This window comes from Anabas testudineus, chromosome 12, assembly GCF_900324465.2.
Source record: "Anabas testudineus chromosome 12, fAnaTes1.2, whole genome shotgun sequence".
Taxonomy (NCBI): Eukaryota; Metazoa; Chordata; class Actinopteri; order Anabantiformes; family Anabantidae; genus Anabas; species Anabas testudineus.
The window spans coordinates 11,182,254-11,204,019 of NC_046621.1; the positions used below are offsets into that span (position 1 = coordinate 11,182,254).

Below are 21,766 nucleotides of genomic sequence, written 5' to 3' on the forward strand. Positions count from 1 at the left end.
GTCTAAAAAAAAAAAAAAAAGTTCAACAAAAGAACAGAGGAGAAAAGAGAGGCAATTGTGCAATTCTTAATTCTCAATTTGTTAACTTTTCACATTGTACCACAAGCTGGCAGTGCAGTGGTAACATGCACCATGATCTGAGGAAACCAAAATGCAGTTCTGTGTTTGAAGGAAGTCGCTATAGTGATTACATGGTGCTGTCATGTTTCCTTCTGTCCCTTCACTTTTAAACTGTGCTTTCACTCAAGACTTGAAAAAACATAAAATGGCCCTAGACTCAGAGTCGTATCGCAATAACAGGAAGTGTGCAGCAGGTAGAGCACTGCACACACCCAGTGGGGCCCTTTTCGACTGCCAAAAGCCGTGGAAGCGTTCCTGCCTGCAATCTAGCAGCGTCCACAGCATCTGTGTCAATAGAATTCCATCGCCCTGTTGACAGAACGTAGCTGTTTGCTTTAGCCACAATGGACCAATGGCCTGATTTAGTGTTTGAGAACAGTGTCATAAATTCTCAAGTGGCATCTACAACATACATGTGTGTGACAAGATCGAGAGCTTGTTTACTTTGAGTTGCGCGCCACAGGTCTTTCAGTAATTCGACTGACTGGAGTGTGATCGGAGGATGTGTGGTGGCTGGTAGAGTGACAAAGATTATTTTTCCATGTGTACGAAATGACCTCAGCGCTGTGTATGTGCAGACAATTGAAAAATATTATGCACTCATTCATCTTTTGAGTATGGTAAGCCCCTTCAGATTTGGTTAAAGGGATACAGCTCTGCACGCCATTTATTTGATTAAGTGGCCGCTATTTGCAGTTGGCCTCCAGTAACCTGTTTTTCCCATTTGCTCATTCTTTTTTTATGCCCTCTTACTTTTATTACCTTTTTAAGCAGCCTGCGTTACAGTGAAAAGCTCACGCTGACTTGTAGATTAGCGACAAAAGGGAACCACTCTGTATAGAAATGCTGGCAGCACAAACTGAGCCATTAGCAAGAAATCAGATAAGGATTCAGTGTAAGTGATCATATACATTTAGACTAAACAGATCAGTAAAGGATTCTTTTTGAAATGGAGCGTGACAGTCCCTGCAGGCTCTCTTCTCACTGAAATGGACAAGAGAAGTGAAACGAACGACCTTTTGATTGAATCAATTTGAAGTGAGCCCTGGTGTTGAGATGATGGAGAGCCATTTCTGCTACTGCTCCCTCGTACAAGGGGGCTACATGCTATGTCACGACCTTCTGAAAACTCGATCTCCATCTGTGCTCTCTTTTCAGCCGACTGCCAGCCCCCCTGCCAAAATCGCGGCTCGTGCAGCCGGCCACATACTTGTGTGTGTCGCTCAGGCTTTCAGGGACCCCGCTGTGAGGAGGTGGCCCCAGAGCAGGTGTACATCCGTGACAGAGGCTCCCTGAGACGCATTCAACCTGGCACCAACCCCTTCCAGAAAGACCAACCACAGAGACGGCCCTCAGAGAGACAGGGCACTGACACCACCAAGGACCAGACCCAACAACCTGTGACCACTAAACAGCCTGTCCACGCCGTGTAAGTGACTCAGCTGTGCTTCTTATTTTAGTCAGGAAGATCCTTTTTTGGCAAAACCTCAGCACTTTGCCAGAAAAGGAGAGGTCAGAGAAGTCTTCCACCGCTTCTACAGTGTTACACCAGAAAGGGATGACACATCAGTATTACCCATACGACTAGATAAACTGCTGAAGTGAGGTAAACATGTTTTTGCCAGTCAGTTACAGTTGTTTTTGTTTGTGCTTCTTACTTCTTTGGAAAGCATTTGTATGATTGTACAGTTAATTTCATGCTGAGTTTATATTTCTTCATCCATAATGTCACTCCTGCTGACAGAGCAACCACAACTAGTGATTTTGGTCTAACGCCAGTAATCTGCTCCTGTACGTCTTCATTTCAGTGTATATATGTAACAAAGACTAGCGCTGCCGTTTAAGAGCATATAAAAACTTTTTTTTTGCTGGATGTACTGCATTTTGTGGTTTTTCACCAAGAGAAATTTGTTTTAGCTACCATTACTGTCATACAGGCAGGCGCACAGAAAACAAATTGACACGCTGTGCTTTTAGATATTATCTAAACAATCCTGAACAAACAGTAGTTCATTACGCTCCTGTTCAACGCTGGTTGTGTTTATCATAGCAATAAATCAAAACCAGATGACTGGGTTCATATGTTAAATCTTTAATACACTCGAAGTAAAACAAATATTCTGTAATGCAATTGAGCTTTAACTGACACTTGCAAAGTATTAAAGTAAATCTGTAAAATGTAGGAAAATATCACATGATTTACCAGACAGAAGTATTAACCCGTACTGTTTGCTTTGAAAATAGAGCAAGGAGATTATATTTTCTTTACTCTTTGATTGTTTCAGTTTGTTGTATAGTTGCCGGAATAAGCGTGACTATAACATGTCCAATAAATAATTGCTCAGACGAAGAGCTCTTTCAGTGCAGTCAGCAAAGTCTCTAAAGACTGCTAATCAGACAGGCCTAATAGTTTCTTGGCCTGAGCGTCTGACTGTTTCGGTTCCAGTCTTGTTGGAAATAACCTTTTGGTCTGATTAATCATTTTGCAATGGATAGAACCATATTTTTGATAAAGGATGTTGAAGGGGAGTAATTGTTTCCGGGCATTTTGTGATGGATCGTTATTGCTTACAGGTTCAGACTTATCTTGTCAAGTTTTGCTCCATTTTGGACTCGAGCCCAGTGCTTTTCTAATCTGCTCACAGTCAGTTAAAGTGCCAAAATTTGTTTGGGCACTGAGGTCATCATTCACTTTTTAGCCAGTTTGTCATCTGGGTAATTACTCTCCACCAAACCACTTAAACATTCTCAATTACATCTGACATTTATGGTGCTCCTCTTGCTAATTGTGAGGGTCTTGTGTCATCTTGTGCCTTTGCCGATGTTATAGAATTAGCTGGCTGAGCCATCTGCATGTTTGTGGTAGCTCAGTAAAGCTCTACTAAATGTTTTGGCAGATGGTTCTTAAAACGTTTTAATACATCCTCCTTCCCAAAACAATTATCATGGAGTCATTGTAAATCTTCTTAATCAATATCTTGGTAGAATTCACAATTGCTATGCATGTTTTCTTTGTTCTTGTTCTCACAGAACATTTCTGAGCCCTGAGTCACAGATCTGGGATAAATCAAAAGAACTTAGGATGCAGGTTCAACGTTGTCAAAAGCAGACAATGTTTCTGAGTCACAAATGCCCATTTAATGACTGTTTTTACCACCATTAGTCTGCAGCAGCGGACAAACAGGTAGTATTTAAAATTAAGGATTTTTTCTTTGTTAGAGTGAAACATTTCCCAGCAGGCAGCTCAGTTGAATTATTAGTTGTTTTCACCAACAGATTTCCCTGAAATTTTCAGCATAGAAGTTACGGTTATGCCTAAATTGGAAAATGTCCTCCTTTAAATACGAGCAGGAAATGATTTGAATACTTGGCTCCCTTTCGTTGGTACTTCGATTGGTACTAGAAAGCTATGTGAGTGCTTGTGTAATGCACATTTAACACTGAGCCCTTGTGAGCTTTTGCAAATGTTCTGCATTCTCTCAGCACACAATGATCTTTTAGGGCTGGAACAATGTTCCCCTGGAGAAGTGGTGGATGCAAGTCTTGGTTTCATATATCAGGCTGAGGTTCCACTCATTCCAAAGCCAGGAACGCACGAGCAGTGTGAGGTCACAGAGAATGAGAGCAAGATAGAGACAAGACACGTGCCAAGGATCTATTAAGGAGTAAAAAGAGGAGTAGGGAGGACACAATAGGACACCCCACAGCCAGTCTCCATTTATTTCTCCCTACTAGAGAAGGTGTGAGGTATTATATATGTCTTTCTTGGAGCAGGCCTGGCTTGTTATGTCAGCAGCACCCTGTCACTGACTTAGCACATTAAGTAGTGCCAAGAACAAGAAATACTGTAATGTAGAGAAATAATGAGACAGACAAGGAAGGACAGAACAAATGAAATTGTCTGAAGGGTTTAAAGTCAGTCAAATCTTCTGCTGTTCATACTTGTTGCTTTGCCTCACGTCTCACTGCTCAGTTATCTCTAGTTCTCAGCGATGAAACCCTACTGTATGCACATCAGGAGGCACCGTGCAGGGAAGTGTAGTGTGGGCAAGTAATTTTAGGATGTTTATCAGTATCTCAGTGAACATGGTGTGAACATGGTGAAAGTCCAGCACCTGGAGTTTGTGTGATTTGACACCTTTTATATTGAACCACCCAAAGAGATCTTGCAGACTGGTCTATTTGAAGACAGTAACTATATTGGTAGCAAATCTATCTAAAAGGAACTGGAATTTGTTTTGTCAAAATCTAGTGATGACAGACATGTTGTCAGCCCTTTCTAGGAACACCTCTGAGGTGAAATGGTATTTTAGAGAATAAACTCAGGTATGAATAATCCTACCAATCCAGCACATTTATGAGTTTGTGACAGCCCAAAATAAAGCCTTCGTGGGATGGACAAAACATATGAGAGAAGGCTCCTGTTCACTGGAAAGTTTGAGAAATGGGTCCACAACTCTATACCTTACTCCCCCTTCTTGTATTCCCGTCTCCTGTCTTCCTACCTCTCCGCTGACCCTTTCAGGTCTGTCCTAAATGTCCCAACTTCCTGTTCTGTGGGATTAAAACCCTAAAATTTACAATAGGCACATTCTATATGCAGCTGGCAAACAAATAACTGTTTCCACCTATGACCTGCGCTATGGAACAAATTTATTTCACTGTAACCCAGAGTTTCCTGTGAGGCTTGTCATTGTCAGCACAAGATCCTGTAGGTCACAGTAAGTCCATCAGCTGCCAGTGTGAAGGTCAGGGCCAGTGTGACTAAACTACAACTACAACTGTAAAGATGTATTTACCACATCCTATGAATCCATCCAAATGCACCCCACCTTTCTCTGACACCAATACTCCGCAGGAAACAGAATAGGGCAGGGCAGGATATGTGTGCAGCATGCAGGTCACCGGTCCAAAGGTCATTTCTCTCTGCTGTCTGTTACATAATCAGACCCAGCTGGGGCTGGCTACCTGGATAACAATGTCATTCAGTGGGTTTTGTTCTGCAACAGAGAGTAAATGTAATGACTAATTGAATAGCTGACACACAGTTTGTAGTCATGTTATTCACGGTTAAAACATTACGATGGTACTGCTTCCCCTACCTTTTATGTGAGGAAATTTAAATTTAATCCCTCAATGCAATGGTGCAACTGGAAAATGTAACGTGATTGAGTATCTGAGGTCATGCAGAGACAGACAGCAGCACTGTGTGTAAAAACATGACCCCTTTCATTTAAAATCAGGCCACTGACTTGATGCAGCTGATGGAGATGATACTGCTTTCTCTGCATTAACTGTTATGCTTATATCAACCCCACTGTTTGTGACTAATAGGGCTGGCGGTTTTGTGGCTTGTTGACTCAAGACTTTGAACATAGCCATGCAGCCATTTCTCAGAGGAAACTGTGGTCATAGTGGGAGTTCTCCATGTTAATCGTGGATCACTAGTTGCTTTCACTCTCGCTCCAGACAAACCGCACCACGAGTGCTGACAGGAGCCACTGTCAAAATTCTTTAAGGTGAAATCAGCACCTGTTGAAAAAAAAAAAAAACTATCATCGCCACTGTTCTTGGTTGCAGTGATCACTGAAGAATTGGGGGTTTCAAGTGTAACAGAAACGCAGAGCTTGAATAAAATGTGATCATAAATGTTGAAAAGCATGAGTGGAAATTCACTCAACTCAGTTGAGAGGATAATAAATTAAAAGAGCAGCCCAAATCCCACAGTAGCTTTCCATCTCATATTACTCTTTATGCCTTTGACTTGGATCAGATACTGTATGTGTGTTCTTAAGACTAAAATTTATATCTAAACATCCAGCCTGGGAAAGTTTTCCTACTGTACCACCTGGCAGTCTGCTTTGCTACTCAAAGAGGATGTGTCCAGAATCATCCTCTTATCTCCCATTTTAAACGCTGCCAAAGTAGAAGAGGCCTGCAGATGGGGAGCCGGGGGGGGGGCAGGGTAATTTCCACAGGTTGTACTGAATGTGTTGTTGTCTGCTGAATGGGGCTCTATCGCCATTCTAAACCAGGTATATGAACGTGTATCTGGAGTTGCAATTTGTATCCCTGCTTGGGCAGATCTTGATTGAGCTTGGATGGGGTCAGGTTAACTGGCCTTCTGCTTCTGGATTGCATGTCTGTTTGTCTTGTAAGCTGCTGGTACAAACATGACCTTCGCCCCGACCCTGGCCCTAGTGAGCATTTTCACTTGTGACATAAATAGCACTTAGGGTGAATAGGTGAGCTCTCTACTGCACATGTTGGAAATGGAAAGAAAACTAAATGTTGAGTTCTGCACCATTGATCATTATAGAGTTGAACAGGTATTGATTCAGTGTTTGTTGTTAATGTAAGGTGTAACGTAAGGTGTAATGTAAATGTAATGTGAGGACACTAAACACACAGTGATATTAACCAAGCCAGTCCAGGAAGTGTTGGTGTGCTTCTATCTACACACAAAGCCAAACGAGTCCTATGGGTGTTTGGCTTCCTGCTAGGCCAGAGGGAACAAAAGACCACAGAGAACTCAGCGCACAGCGTGGGACAGATATGTCTCTCTCCATCCCAACTCTCCCGGAGCCCCCATCCGAAACACACTCTCTGTGCTGCAGTGCCAGCAGGCTCTGTGTCTGTAGCCAGATCTTCCTCATCAAGCAGGCCTGTGCGCATGCAGCTGTTAGAGGGACAAATACTGTAGAAGAGAGGTCCCTATCCCAGAATGCACTCCGGCATCCATCTCCGGAGCTGTGGCAGATGGACACAGCATCAATCAGCCTCATCTCCCAAATATGGGACATGGTGTTGAAAGCATGAATTAAGTGTGTGGCTGTGAATGGGACCAGTTAATCCATTCAGATGTCAGGATGCAGGGTCCCTGTGGGGCTGAGTGGTGGAGTTGTCCTCCAAATGGTGCAAACATACACATCCAACATGCTCCCACACACATGAATTTCTTCGCTTATATCCAGATGTCACAACTCAACTTTGTGTTGGCCTTTTTCATGTCTGCATTTTTCCCTCAGGTTTCTATTGCTTTTCAAATTCATGTTGCAAGTCTGTTAAAAAATTCCCTCAATCACTTCTCTTATTGGAAACGGTCTTTGGCATTTTGTCCGAGTAGACTGATATGATGCTGATCAGCATAGCCATAGTCTCAGTCAGCACTTTGTAATGGCTCTTCTTGCTGACCTATCTTGCGGCATTTTACTAAGTGAACGATCAGAGCAGCTACAATAAACTGGAGAGTATTGAATAGCCTCTCAGCTCACCACGTCTCCAGGCATTTTGATTCTGGTCCCTGCACCACAGCAACCACAATACTTGGCTTCCATCCAGAATTAGGCTTTTGGATTTCTTATAGCTTGAAAACTCTGCTTTATAAATGTTGAGGTGAAAACAGAATCGTTGGCGCTGATACAGTCCCCCCGGAGATAAAAAGAGAACTGTTTATTTCACAGCTTTTGCCCTGTGATTGAGTTGACAGCAGTGGTCATATGTTTTGATCATGTAGTGTTTGAAAACCTCAGTGAGATCAAATTTACAGAAAATCTATTTTTGTGCAGGCAGTGAAGGAAGTTATACCTATAAAATTAAGTGGAACTTCATCTCTTCATTTGTCTGTGTAGCTTTTTGGTTATCCAAAGAACCGTCTATGCTAAATAAATTTCTCAAGAACCTTTCCTGCTTTCCAATGTGCACTAGACCTAGTTGTTGCACTAATATAAGCCTCATCCCCAGGGGAAAAAAAAGGTTCTGAATCAGTCCAACCCCACTGTAATTCATTTCACCCAGGCTCTGGCTGCTACTAGCGGGATTCCTGGAAGACCGTCCAGACAGAGAGAACATGATTTAATCCAGCCTCCGTGGCTGGTGCGATAAGCCCTCAGACACACCCAAATTTTCACAAGGGGAAATATTCTGCCAAGACCTACAATTATCCAAGTCATAAAGACTAGAGATCTTATCAAAGAAAGACTGGGCCTTAATTGCTCACTGATGTTTGGCCTTGTGGCATGAGGAACTTGTTTAAAGAGAAAAGAGCTTATCGTTAATGTTCCTGTGACCAGGTAGTTTCCCGTTATTTCTTGTTTATAGTATGGGACATGTATTGGACTACTGGCATTTTACATTTTCAAAATTTCATCATTTGGTTTTTTTGTCTTGTGTTGATTTTTCAGGGAACTCTAGGGAATGGCATTAGTCATTCATTAGTTATGTTTCCAAGTCTAAAATCTGTTTGTTTTCAGTTTGCCCGGATATTATTTCACAAATTCGTTGCTAACCTTTTAGTAAACGTTCTTTGATTTTATCATTTATTATTATCATTTATCATTTTAACATTTATTTTGTTTTAATCAGAGTTTAGATTGTGCACTTCTAAAGTATACATACCAGTAAACTGAATATTCTACTTTAGGTTTTTTTAATATATGTCATGTATAATGAAGGTTCTAAAATGAATAGTTCAACATTTTGGAAAATATACTGTATATAGGATTCTGGTGAGAAGCTTGAGACCGGTCAGTGATGTAAATATGTAGCAAGATCTAGTATGTTGTCAGTTCTGATCAATAAATATAGCACTAGTTAAATACATAACATATAACATCCCTACCAGTGACCTTTACAGGTGCTAGTTTTTGGTTTTTTACCATTGCACAGAGCTGTGCTTGCTGTTTCCCTCAATTATTATGCTAAGCTAAGCTGTTGGCTAAAGCATCATATTTACTTTCCAGCACATTTGTGTCAGTCCTCTCAGGAATCTCTCAGCAAGAAAGACAAGTGTATTGCCACAGCATTCTTAAAAACAATGTCAGCATCAACAGTTTTACTGTGAGTTTTACCAAGGTCATGCAACGTGAACATTCAAGCTTCATGATTATCTTGCAAAACAAGCTGTGAGGAAAACCCAGGCTCTGGAAGTTAAAATGTTTACTGCTAGAGATTAAACATCCACAAAAAGCTGTAATTTAGGGTAAGACTTTAATGTGACAGAGGCTGGTGTTGAGTTATTTTTGAAATCCCAGTGAACACAAACTTTACCACCATGCCATTGCATGACCTGGTTGCTATGAGGAACACACAACAACAGTATAATAAAAATGCCCTTGGGGTTGGGTATTATATTTATTGGTGCACGCTAAGAATCAAACCTCAGGATTTTATTGAAAGAAACATACAGGCCCCACAGTGGTGAATGATGAATGGATGAGAGCTTTCTGCATAAAGCCTGAGGAATAAGATGTGTGACCACAGTGGGGTTTGACCATTGGTGGTACAGATGGTTTGGTAAGCTCACTGGGTGGGTAAGAAAGGATTAATTCTCTCTCTGCCCGCAGAGACTCCTTTCACCTCTTAAAATACACCAAGGCAGGGAATACAGGCCAAATTCTGAATTAAACTTTTCCCCTTTCAGCCTGTGGGCCTTTGCGAGCTTGCAAGCCGGTCCTCTCGAAGTAAAAACAAAATAGACTTAAAATACCCAATTAGCAATTAATTTCTTATCAAATATCAGATAAATGCCTTTCTACTAAATCAAATTTTGAAGCAAGCCAGTCATTCTTGGAACAGAAATCCAAGTCAACCAGTGATAGTATCTTTATAATCTGGAATGTTTTCTCTTTTCCTAGCTACATTGTAGTTAATGTCTTGGATATCACAAAAATTCATGACACTATTGGGCTCTGAATAGCAAAACATGAACAAGAGTCAAGTGTGTATGCGTTTGCAAGCGTTCTTGAATGACACCTCCTGGGACTGTTTTCAACAGTCTGCACTCTCCTTTCTTGTCTGCAAAGCTTTAGTCTGTGAAATGTGTAGCACCATCTGTTGCAGAGCCGTTTGCTGAAAAACATCTTTCCCCTTGGCATTCTCATATTTAAAATCGCCAACAGAAAGATACGTTCGCTCTGTCTGCTTCAATGTGTTTCCCAGTTTAACAGAACATGGTTACAGTATGTTAAATGTTAGTGAAAACCCAATCTGCATGGTTTAATTGTTTCATCCTAAACTCTGACTCTGAAATCTGAATCCAAGTTGCTTAACTGTTGCTTTGCCACTTGGTAGGGAACACTTTAAGCTTTGGAATATGGCCAATATGCTTTGTTGCTGTAGCCCTCACATACTGCTTTGTGTAGCTTTCTGTGCTCCTTCACTGACTGCAAATATGCATATCCCAAATACACTCATAAATCTTTTCCTCTTTTGTTGCCAACAACATTTGGAGTGGTTGAGCAGTACAACGTTTGCATTGACTCAACTGCTGTTTGTACAATTTTTTTAATATTTCTGCTGTTCCTTCCAGTTAGACTGATGATCTGCATATTTGAGCAGAGCCTTTGAAATGAACAATAGCCTTGAACACTTTCTCAGATTCAGATGAATGTGTGTAAACTTTGATTTACACTTAGTCTTTGATGACCGTCATTTACTTTCCCATTTACCAAGTAGCCTTCAAATTTCCCCAATTATGTGTAGTTCTTATGTAATAAAGCCTTTTGGCTGACGCTCCATGTTGGAAAGAGGTAAATGGAACCATTAAACATTTTGTTTAAATAAAAAGACTCGGTTGAGCAACTCTTGTGTTGATTGGTCGTAAACCTTCGGATGGTTCCAGGGGTTTGCCACTCTTGAGGTCATGTCCAGTCCAACACAAAGAGAACTGTGTTGGGACAAAGTGACAAGGCGACAACGCTGCGAGCTATCAGGTTGCGTGGTGTGACCCAGACTGGGATGCACATGCCAAACACTTCTGCCTGCTGTCAGGCTGTCTTGTTTAGACAGTGTGTTCAAAGCCAAATGGCTCCACAGACGAGCCCTTCATATCAGCCTATTTTCTGCATTAGCTGAACCCAAGCCATTAGATGTGGGTTCAGACTTTGGTATTCTCAAACAAATCAAAATGAAAAATGAGCTTTGCCAAGGTAGACTTGTACAGTGCTTCGGGGGCGGACGGGGCCAGTGAAAAACCATTTAATATGACAATCCTGACCCTCTTCCCAACTTTATCTGCATTCTAAGCCTAGATAAACTAACCTCTCTGTCTGAAACACATTAAGTGAAGTAAATGATTCATTTCACATGAAGATTTATTGAAACCAAAAATAATGAAAGTCCCTCCGAGACTGAACTGTTAGTGAACGAATCAGCTGTGACCCATACATTACTGTGCAGTGCTTCACATAAACACTGCTTTGGCCTTGTCATGCCGAATGGACTATGGAGATGGTTTAAGATGTAAACAATTCCTGAGGATTTGAGTCACTGTGTGCGTTGGTGTGAGTGTGACTGAATGTTTGGGGTGAACGGGATAATCAGATAAATCCAGAATGTCCCGGTGTATCCAAGAGGGTGATGATAGGAAGCGGTGTGTTCCAAGCCAACACTACGTAGGGTTTCCTGGCACTTAAACTAAGCCACCTAACCAAATCTCACCACGTGAGCCCCCTTCCCCAACGCACTCCAATCAAAACTTCAAAGTGCACCTAGCATTTTGCTTGGCAGTGTAAGTCATCGGATTCTATTAACAACATGGTTTGTGTACAGTACAGCATCAGCAGAAGCTCAGAGATCAGAGGGTTTGTAGCCTTTTTGACTGTCCTCCAGTTCTTGGTCCTGGCTTGTGTTTTTACAGTGCTTGACTGTGTGCTGTATGTGCTCCAAAACTGCCTCCTCTCCAACTCATCTGAGTCAAGAGGTGTGGCTGGAACTGCCATTCATGCTGCCTGTCATGCCTTCATGAGAGCTGATGTTCACATGTTGCAATGCGGCAGCGAGTTCAAAGATGTGTAGCAGCCACGTGCCAAGTAATGCTTTTGCAATGTATTGGAAGTTTCATGCACACTGTAGATTCTTGGCCATCGCTGTGATTTGTAATTTCCTCAAATGTGATGAGGTTTAGTTTTAATTGCTCTCCATACATGTGAAACGAATAACGATGAGTGAAAGTGGACAGCGCCAATGGATTTATGTCTTAGTTGCAGGCCTCCTTTCCTATCAAATACAAACTGATGCTTTGATCAAGTGCTTGGAATAAGATTTATCAGCACATACGAATTGTTTCTCTTTGAATATAATTATTGAGCACATGTTCTGAAAATGAAATAATACATGTCATGTACTAAACTCAGTCAACCCTCATGTATGCAAGTGAATCTGGCTAATGTAATCAAATTGTCTAAATTATAAAGCATTGCTGACCTCATGATTTTGATGTCATGTATGCATATGATATGTTTTATTTTCCTGCATTTAATTTAAGAAATTGTTTAACATTTTTGGAAATATTCACTTTATTTCTGAAAATTTATATTTTGTGACTTGTTATCTTTGCACCATATGCACATTAAGCAGCTCTCTTAACGGCCCCACTCTTATGATTGATTTAATTAAAACTGTGTGGCTATAATTTGATACCCAAAACATTTTTTCCATCTGTCTGTTCAAGCCATGTTCTCTGTATTCGTGGCAGATGTCTTTAAATTGCTTTCAAGTCACTCAGAACAAGGCAAGGAATGGTTCCTCCTTGCTTTACAGAGGCCTTGAAGTTCCTAATGATGACATCAAACGTGCATTTTGAGTCGTGCCTGGCCTTGCCCCCCCACCCCCCTCCCATTCTGTAGGCAGAGAGAGCAGCAATGACCTCATACTGGGAGGAAGTCAATTTTTGCCACTAAACATTAGAGAGAGGAGAAAGCAACATCTGGTTAAGCCTAGGAAGTGAAGCAAAGATGCTTGCAGTCCAGGTGTTCGTGTTGGAAAAATCCAATCACAATTTGGAAGGGACAGTATAGCTGTGTTAGCCACCTCCTGTCCTTCCTTGCCACCTTGACACTATCACCTCTTCCTTTCCTATGACACATCCTATTCCAGCCCTGGACATTCAGGATCTGGGTCAGCAGCTGTCAACTATAGGTGCTGCCTGTTGTCTTTCTCATTTAGTGTCCTGTTCTCCTTAGAAGCAGGAATGTTGTTGGTGAATAAAGAGACATGCAGAGGCTTGTGCTACATCCAGCACAGCTGTGCCATGGTGTGTGTGTGTGTGTTTTGTGTTTGCAAGTGTGTCTGCACATGCAGTACATGTAGATATTTTTATGTAACATGCACACGCGTGTTTATTTGCTTGATTCTTGTTGTGTTTCTGTGGTTTGGCATAGTGTGTATAAATACATTCTGTGTGGCTAAAAATCACATAAATAGGTAATACATGGCTTAAATTGTTATTTGGGGTTTGATTACATTACTCAATTACCTTACAGGGCCACAGGTGTGCTTTGTACAACTGTTCCTCTGATCTCTCTGATGTGGTCTTGCTCTGCTGACTGTCAGGGCAGATCAGGGGGATCCAGATGTTTTTTTTTTTGTAGGGATGAATCCCAGCACTCTGCAAGCTTTTCTAGACCCACAGAGACAAGGCAGGCCTGTCTGCCTGTCTGTCTGAGAGGCATGGGCCTCCCCTAGGTTGCTCACATGAGCTCAGCTTCCAGGTCGTGCAACACAGGCTCAGTAATTGACCCAAATCAAAAAACGTGCCCTGTGCCGCCCTGGTCGAGCTTTGTTCTCCGACCCTAGTTTTAATACTTCCTCCAACCCGGTACGACACTCAGGATGTTGCTCCCTGGTTAGCCACTGTCAGACAGAATAGGGAGTTCATGATCTAGTCACGCAGAAGAAGCCCTGATGGAAAGATCTAATGTTTTTAATCACGCACGTTTCTCCAAGACAAATGGACCTGCCTCAAGCAGATGCACAAAAACACAAACTGGAAATTAGGGGGGGGTTATTTTCCTTTTGTTGCTTAATTAATTTTTTTTTCAGAATGATAAAAAATTGTCTCTTGCTAAATGTATTTATCGTCAAACAGAAATATGAACTCATAAGCGGAGGTAGTAGTTCTCTCACATACAGATGTTAGTTCTGCTCAAATTATGTAATAATATATGTCAGGCCAAATCAAATCACTTTGTCTCATCTGTTAATCAGTCAAGCAAGGCTATAACATGTTAACGTGTTGTCTAAAAATTATTATTTGCGAATACACATATTATTTTCACATTGCTAATGGGTGTGTCAGTGTGAGTGTATATATTTTTTGGACATTAGCTGAGCTCATATGTTTATGATCTTCTGATGATCATTGACAGGACCCAAGTGAGACGGGGACCCCCTGACTCCTCCTCTCAACAGACTGGGACCTCCCGCACTGTGAAACGTTATCCATCATCTTCTGGGCCTATCACATCCAATGCTCTACCCAGTGGCAACAGCAATGGCAATGGGCACAGGAACTGGCATGGACACAGGACCAGTCAAAACAACGGGCACTCGTTCAACAATCACAGGCCTACCAGTGAGGGCCAGCTACACGGACAGTTCAACAATGTACTGTTACCAGCAGGTAAAAACAAAAAATGAATGCATACTGTGTACATCATACCATAACAAGTATCACTCTCCTTACCCACATCAAAACAGACACATCATCCAGGCTTAGTTCACAGACATTACAATACAGTCATACCCATCCTGTGGGGTCATCGCTAAATGGAACGTCAGGAAATGAAAATGCCAACATGGACAGAGAAACAGTCATAACAATGGTGGACTTTCAGGTGGGCACTGTGGTCTGCGACATGCCAAACAGACAGACGTTTGATATCAAAGCTGTGTGCAGCATGTGAGCATGTGTCCTGCCACTCCACAAACAGACATTTGCTGGACTGTGAGCTGTGTGCATGTGTTATTGTGGGTTTTGCCATTACGACATGCTTTGACATCTCTTCAGTTCTATATTGTCATCTTGCTGCCATGACGGGCACTGAACCCAGGCACATCTAATCACAACAATATGAAACGTGATCCTGTCTTTCCTAACTTTTATTTTCCTTTTACCATCTTCCTACAATCCACTATCCAGGCTTTTGTTTTTTAAGCCCTGTACCAGGGCAACAGCTGTTGAACAGCCTCCCACCATTACACAATATTCACTTGCACTCATGCTCTCTTTGTCTCCTTCACACATATACACATCCAACACACCTTCCCCAAAGATAAAGGGCTTGGAAGTGATCCCGTTACCTAATATTCTCTCCCCCCTTTGCTGGTCTATGGCACATCTCTCGTTCAGCTGCAGCGTGCCACTGGCCAGCCGTCAGCACACACCCTCGCACACTTATAAACCTCCCTTTGCCCAGGCAGGGAGTGTGTCACAGTGACGGCTGAAGGAGGCAGGATGCAGCCCGTCTCTAGTCTGTCTCTGCTGCTGTTCCTTCTCAACCAGGTGTGTGTGTGCTTTCCAGGGGCCAACCTCACCTCCAACCTGGACCGCATCAAGATTATCTTCACGCCTACGACGTGTCGGAGGATGTGCAGTGGTGGGCGCTGCTACAACAGCTGTGAGAAGGGAGACATCACCACGGTCTACAGTGAGATGTCACAGCAACAGCAGCCAAAAAACCAGGGCTTCAGACTCTGTGAGTGTCGACTCCAGGCCCTCTGATTGTCATTAACACTGATCTTTCTTGTGTGTTCGGCTCTGCTTTTTCCTCGTCTCATAATGCCTCTTTTACTTTCTTTTCCCACTTTCTCTGTGTCTCCATCCTAGTTTCTCGTTGTTTTTTATAGGGTGTGCTTGACAAAATGGGTTCCCAGTGGCATGCCGTCTGAATACCAAGCTCAGAGAGGAGGCAGAGATTAAAATCAGAGCTACACTAAAAACTCTCACCGTCAAAGAGAAAAAGAGACGGGGAAAGCAGGAGCGATGGGGGCATAGCAGATTAAAAACAGGCTCTGTAAAAGAGGACTAATCTCACCTCACACACACACACACACGTGGAGCTCGTGGTCCCACGCTCCCAACACTTAGCCCCATCTCTTTGCGGTTTACACCTCGCGGTCGGCCCCACTGTTAACCATTTAACACGCTCCCTGGGAGAGCAGAAATAATGAAAGAGGAAAAGGGAGAAGCAGAAAGAGAGAAAGAGTAGCAGCATGAACAGGATTTTATAGGGATTACAATAAACCTGCCATTTATCCGGAGGGCTTTTCTCCCAATGCACATAGGAGTGTCCATGGGACCCTTCCCATGGTGGTCAGTGCCAGGGGGAAGGTCATAACCCTGCATGTTTCTTAGTTTTCTCATTAGTTATAAGGGTCCAACTAATACTCAAACTAATTACTACTTGTGGATTAGAGGTGAAGGGTGCACATACCACACACATATGAGTCAGGGTTCCCATAAAAACAAACTCTAAACATGCAACCAACCTTCACCAAGTGGGCTCTATGGGGAAGACCCAGCTGACTTATGAATATATAAACAGGTGAATGCTGTGGATTTATGTGCCCATTAATGGGATTTTGGAACGTGGTGTAGATATTCCAAACACTTCACCGTCCCGGCAGAGTCCTTCCACAAGATTACATTCCTGGCACCGCCACTTCTTCCTGAACAGTGGTTTATTTTTATTCCCTGTTTTTATGCTCTAGAAAATCTCCATTATGCAGAAGCATGTGTTAAAGAGTGTGTTAAAAAGAGATTGCTTTCCATTTATGTTTGCATCCTGTTATTGCTTGGCTGTGCGTGTTCGTCAAGGAATGTCAAGTGGACAGCAAACAGTTATCTCATGCTGTTGTTATGTTCCCTACACGGTGTTCCTAGTAAAATCTGGCTGGATAATTACAACAGGCTCTCTTGATAGGCACCCTGTATACAACACTTGCTTTAAAGCCTGATATTAGATTGAGTAGAAGTCTATTTATTGAGTGAGAAGTGTGTGTGTGTCTGTCTGTCTGTCTGTGTGGCTGTTAGACGTTGTTAAATGGGAATACAGATAGGCAGACATGGAGTGTGGAGTGCAGAGTTGACAGTAAGTTGTTGTCTAAGAATAGTCCCTACCCCATGCTGGGGTGAGCCTGGCCTGACACAGACCAGTGCAGACCTGCATCACACATTGAAAGGATTTAATAGTCTCCTTGAGCTGATAATTTAGCAAGAATGTCTAATCGCAGGAGACCTTCCTGTCTGTCTGGACACCAATGCTGGATGTTAGCCTCCATGTCTGTCCGCATCTTTCTCTTTCCTGTTTTCAATTCAGCGTTCTCGTCCGCTAACTCAACATTCTTCTCTGCTAATCTATTTCATTCCCATCATCATCTGGTACTTTTTTATTCTTCTTTTATTCCATTCCTGTCTCTTCCTCGCAGTCTCACTGTTGTTAATGTTATGTGACATTAGAGCTCATTCCCTACATGCCAGCAAGACTGTCTAGCATTTCTCTGGTCTCTGTTTGCACCCAGTTAGTATATTACTGCCTGTCTCAATGTGACAGAAAGGTCAGTACTTTCCTCTTTCATCTGATAGTGTGTGGACCGTTCACATATCCAAGTGCATCAGTTGTCATATTTGAGGCATTGCTGAACCACAAGAGTGTAGTAGTTCACTTTTTCATTCTTTTCTTGTTCATCACAGTTGGATAGATTTTCTGATTTAATCAGTTTTGATGCTGAGTTAGGAGAGATCAGGCCAAACTAAATCTGTGGATGGAAGCATGCTTGAGTATGTATGGTGCCCAGCAAAGCAAACAAGGCACTCTGTGGCAGGGTAAGCATAAGGGGGTCTTGCCTAAGGACCCCTACTTGAGATGGGGAGGATTCAAACCCTGGTCTTTCTTACTGAGGGTTTTACCACTACACTATCCAGCCACTATCTAATGCAAGTAGTTATCCATGTACATTGAAGGAAGCAGATGAATAAATCTGTGCAACTTAATGTGGCACGTTGTGTCCACTACAGAATGTAATAACATCTAATAACTGTCCCTTTCTTCTTCCTTTGCAGTCTTCTGTCAGATCCCCTGTCTTAATGGAGGCCGATGCATTGGCAGGGACCAGTGCAGGTGTCCATCAAACTCGACAGGAAAGTTTTGCCACTTGCCTGTCCCTCCTCCTGCCAGACCCACCCCTCACAGCCACAAGGATGCCGGCCACCAGGGATCAAAATCTCCCTCCCACTCCATGTACACACTGCCATTGTCCAATCAGCAAGGTGATCATCGATCTGCAAGTCTTCACGAAATACTTTATGTGGTTTTACAAGCTCGGCTGTATAGTAGCAGTAGTGCCTATATGGAAAGCTGATGAGCTAACGTGCTGGAGTTAGCAGCAGTCTAAAAGTTACATTTTTAAAAACCCGTGAGACACAGGCCTGTAAAAGAGGCTTGCTATTGATCAATCAAACATTTAAAAGTTCACCGCTTTTCGCCAGTTCTCCTCCCTTTTGCAACTGGACACAAGTCTACTCCTTGCTTTTCACCACTGTATTTCACCACTGCAATCCTCTGCCTTTGAGGGCTTAGAGGAGGCAATCAGTGGAAGTCAGACACTATTTTGAGCAGTATAACTAATGGATGACTCAATGGAAGTCCTCATATTGTTCGCACAATGCTGCTTTTATCAAACAGAAGTGGATATTAGAAACAGAGCTAGGCAACATCATGAAACTATAAAAAGGAATATAAAAGAGAAAGATTTGCTCACTTTCTGTCTCCCCTGCTGTCTTTTTTTTTTATTTCCTCCTCGTGTTTTGCTCACCGTCTTGCTCTGTCTAACAGTAAGTAGAAGCAGAAGTTCTGTCTTTGATAATTTAAATACGACTCAGAAATCTTCCGTCCTCCAATTGAAATTACATAACACGAATAAGTGTAATTAAATGACGAGTTCAGGTTATGTATTGTCATGTCACAACAAAGAAATGATCCATCCTGTCTGCACGGTTTACACAGTAAATGCACAGAGTCTGTTTCATGTCCCAGGTTCTTGATAAGGTCTACATCTTCTAGTCAGACCTTGACATCTGTCTGTAAGACCATATTTCATGAGACTCGTTGAGGATTCTGGGAAAAAACCCTGGCACTGCCTGAGGATAGATGCTTTCCTCTGTCAGGACAAAGAAGCTCATTCTGCACATTGCAACATCTTTTCAACTCCTTAACAAATCTGTTTTTGGTCTTTAAGATGATTTGATTTAAATCTGATTTAAAACTGTTGTTGTTTTGGAATTCTCCACTGCTGGGAATTCCCCATGTAGGTCTTGTACAAGAATTTGGTGATGAACCAAGTATGTATGAGACAAGTTTGTGCTGAATGTTAGCTGATAGCTCGCAAACTTCAGTATGTATACACAGCATTTATCCTTTGGCTGAGGTATGCTTCCACTTTTTAAAATGTGAAACTATAAATCATCTGCTACAGATGTGGAAAAAAATAAATAACCTGATACTGCCAAGTATAAGTAATAATAAATAAAAAATTACTAAATATAAACTCATGAAAATCAGACATTGCTTTTGAGTTGTGGTTCAACAGAAGTTAAAAAACCTAACTAATGAAACTGGTGTGGACAAAAAAGCTTAATATATTGTTGCAATCACTGCAATTGAGTGATTCAGTAAGGTGTGCGTTATTCTTTCTGCAGTGTCTCTGCACCCATCCTTGGTGAACGTTCACATTCAGCACCCTCCCGAGGCCGAGGTCCAGATCCACCAAGTAGCTCGGGTCCAGCCTGGACAGAGACCAGCTACCACAGAGGGGGCCCACTCTGTCCAGCAGCGCTCCCAACCCACCAATGGACACGAACTCACCGATGAGCATAGCACCAGGCACCCACACACCAATGGGAATGGGAATGGTCATGGCAGACTGCCTAACCATCACAATGGACATGTGGGAAGATGCTTTCAGGAAACTGTTGATGGACAGGTATTATTTTAAGTCATTTGACCTCAGCCACCCGGTGTGTTCTAATCCACTGTAGGCACTGAAACCAGTGGGAGAAAGTGTTGTTTTACCACAGGTGCCATTAAACCTTTTTACCACAGGAAGTGTGGCTGTGGCTATGATTTATGTTATGTCCAGGATTTATGAGCTCTGACCACGTTGGTCATCTCATGTTCTACCAATTCCCCAAACAAAGGCGTTTTATGAGACAGGATGCCGTCAAGGGATAAAAGTTAAACTCCCATGTGACCAGACCACTTCATGGTCTGCGTAATATCACTCGTACAGTATGGCATATACTGCAGATTTACTGTACTTTGCAAGGTCGGGATAATTTAAGTATGTCACAATAGACATGTTTTGAAAGGAAAGTTAGGAATTGGAAAAAGTGAAGTGGCAGTGCGTGAGCTTGGCTAATCTAGGGCTTAATACAGCATCTGTTTGCTTGGCTGTGATAAGGCATTATGTTTGACTCCTAGCCTTTAGGTTTGTCTTGTTTTTGCCAGAAGTTTGTTTGTACTGAACTGTTGCTTCTATTTTCTGTACTCTAGTTTCATAGAGAGAGAGCTTGAAATTAATTCTTCCAGTCACAGTGAGTTTTGAGAACACTAATACAACCCTGAAAAGGAGGATACAAAAGATTTTGTTTGCAATTTTCCCTCTTTTCTTGGCAGCAAGGCCGGTTTGGTGAACTCCAGAAGAATGTCCTCTCAGTTGGCCCTTTGCTTTCATAAATCTCCACTGGCCAAAAATCCAATAAGTAAAGTCTGATAGGAATCTCTCTTTGCAATTAGCCAAGTGACTTAATGAGGCATGCCAAGCAGTTCATAGTTGTTTATGTCCTCCACCAAATAACTAGTCTCAGATGTGTCTGATTCACTTTGTCCTCACAGCTAGGTACACACACATACACACACACTCCGACATGAACACACACAAATTCCACCCTTGTCAACACACAAACATTTGCACACAAATAAGCAACTATGCACAAACATGTAACACTTATTTTCAAAACTTGTTTCTTAGATTTAACACAGATGTCTGTTGTTCTAGTGTGGCAAACCTCTGCCAGGCCTAACCAAACAGGATGATTGCTGTGGAAGCGTGGGCGCCTCCTGGGGTCTCAACAAGTGCCAAAAGTGTCCAACCAAACCAGGTAAGGCCTCTTGACTAAAGATTTTTGCTCTCTGTTCCATGACATAGTTAAGGTAAATTGAATCTATTCCATAATCAGGTTTAATTGTGTTGGTATTTTTTTTCTTTCTTGCAGTTGGTATGTTGATCTTTTTATTTTGGTTCTGTCGTGCACATTGGCAGTGCCGTGTATTAAAGTGTTTAGTCACTGAGGTTTGTTTTGTTCTTCAGCTGCAGTGGCCGGCTGATGGTGATTAGCACATAGCAGTCTTCATTAGATTCCTAAACTCCCTTAAAGTGGCCATATGACTCACCCATGCACCCAGTGCTAAAAATTAAGCTGTTTTTTACCTCCTATAAAACCAAAACCAGGAAGCACACAAAACACATTTAGCTTAAAGATGAGAGCTTGGCAGGAGTGCCACCCACCACGCGGGTATAACAAGCCAATGTGGCCTTGAAAGTGCGAGAAATTGAAGAGCCCAACCAGAGCTGCGGTAGGTTTGTGAAACAACAACAGGCTGGTTGTGTGCCGCCAGGCAAGGTGGGTGGTGGCACCCCTCACTATAGATGGAGACTCTCACTCAACCTGACAGCTCAGTATATTATTTGCCGGGCGTGGGTATGTCCCCGCGCTGATCCAGGAGTGGCACGTGGGGACGCTTTGCTTTCAGTTATGTCCTGGCACTTATAATCATACTGTATTTCATGCCCACAGATGTCAACTGGC

At 42.4% G+C, this 21,766-nt stretch overlaps 1 protein-coding gene across 1 annotated transcript in view; it reads left to right on the plus strand.

Annotated features, from left to right (window-relative positions):
* LOC113158333 (latent-transforming growth factor beta-binding protein 2) overlaps positions 1–21,766 on the plus strand; it is a 68,678-nt gene that overhangs the window by 11,250 nt on the left and 35,662 nt on the right. Inside the window, exons 3-8 of the mRNA XM_026354163.1 lie at positions 1,279–1,549; positions 14,268–14,521; positions 15,423–15,596; positions 17,963–18,169; positions 19,598–19,881; positions 20,956–21,058. Of these exons, the coding sequence (XP_026209948.1) occupies positions 1,279–1,549; positions 14,268–14,521; positions 15,423–15,596; positions 17,963–18,169; positions 19,598–19,881; positions 20,956–21,058 (1,293 nt within the window). The remainder of the gene's footprint in view (positions 1–1,278; positions 1,550–14,267; positions 14,522–15,422; positions 15,597–17,962; positions 18,170–19,597; positions 19,882–20,955; positions 21,059–21,766) is intronic.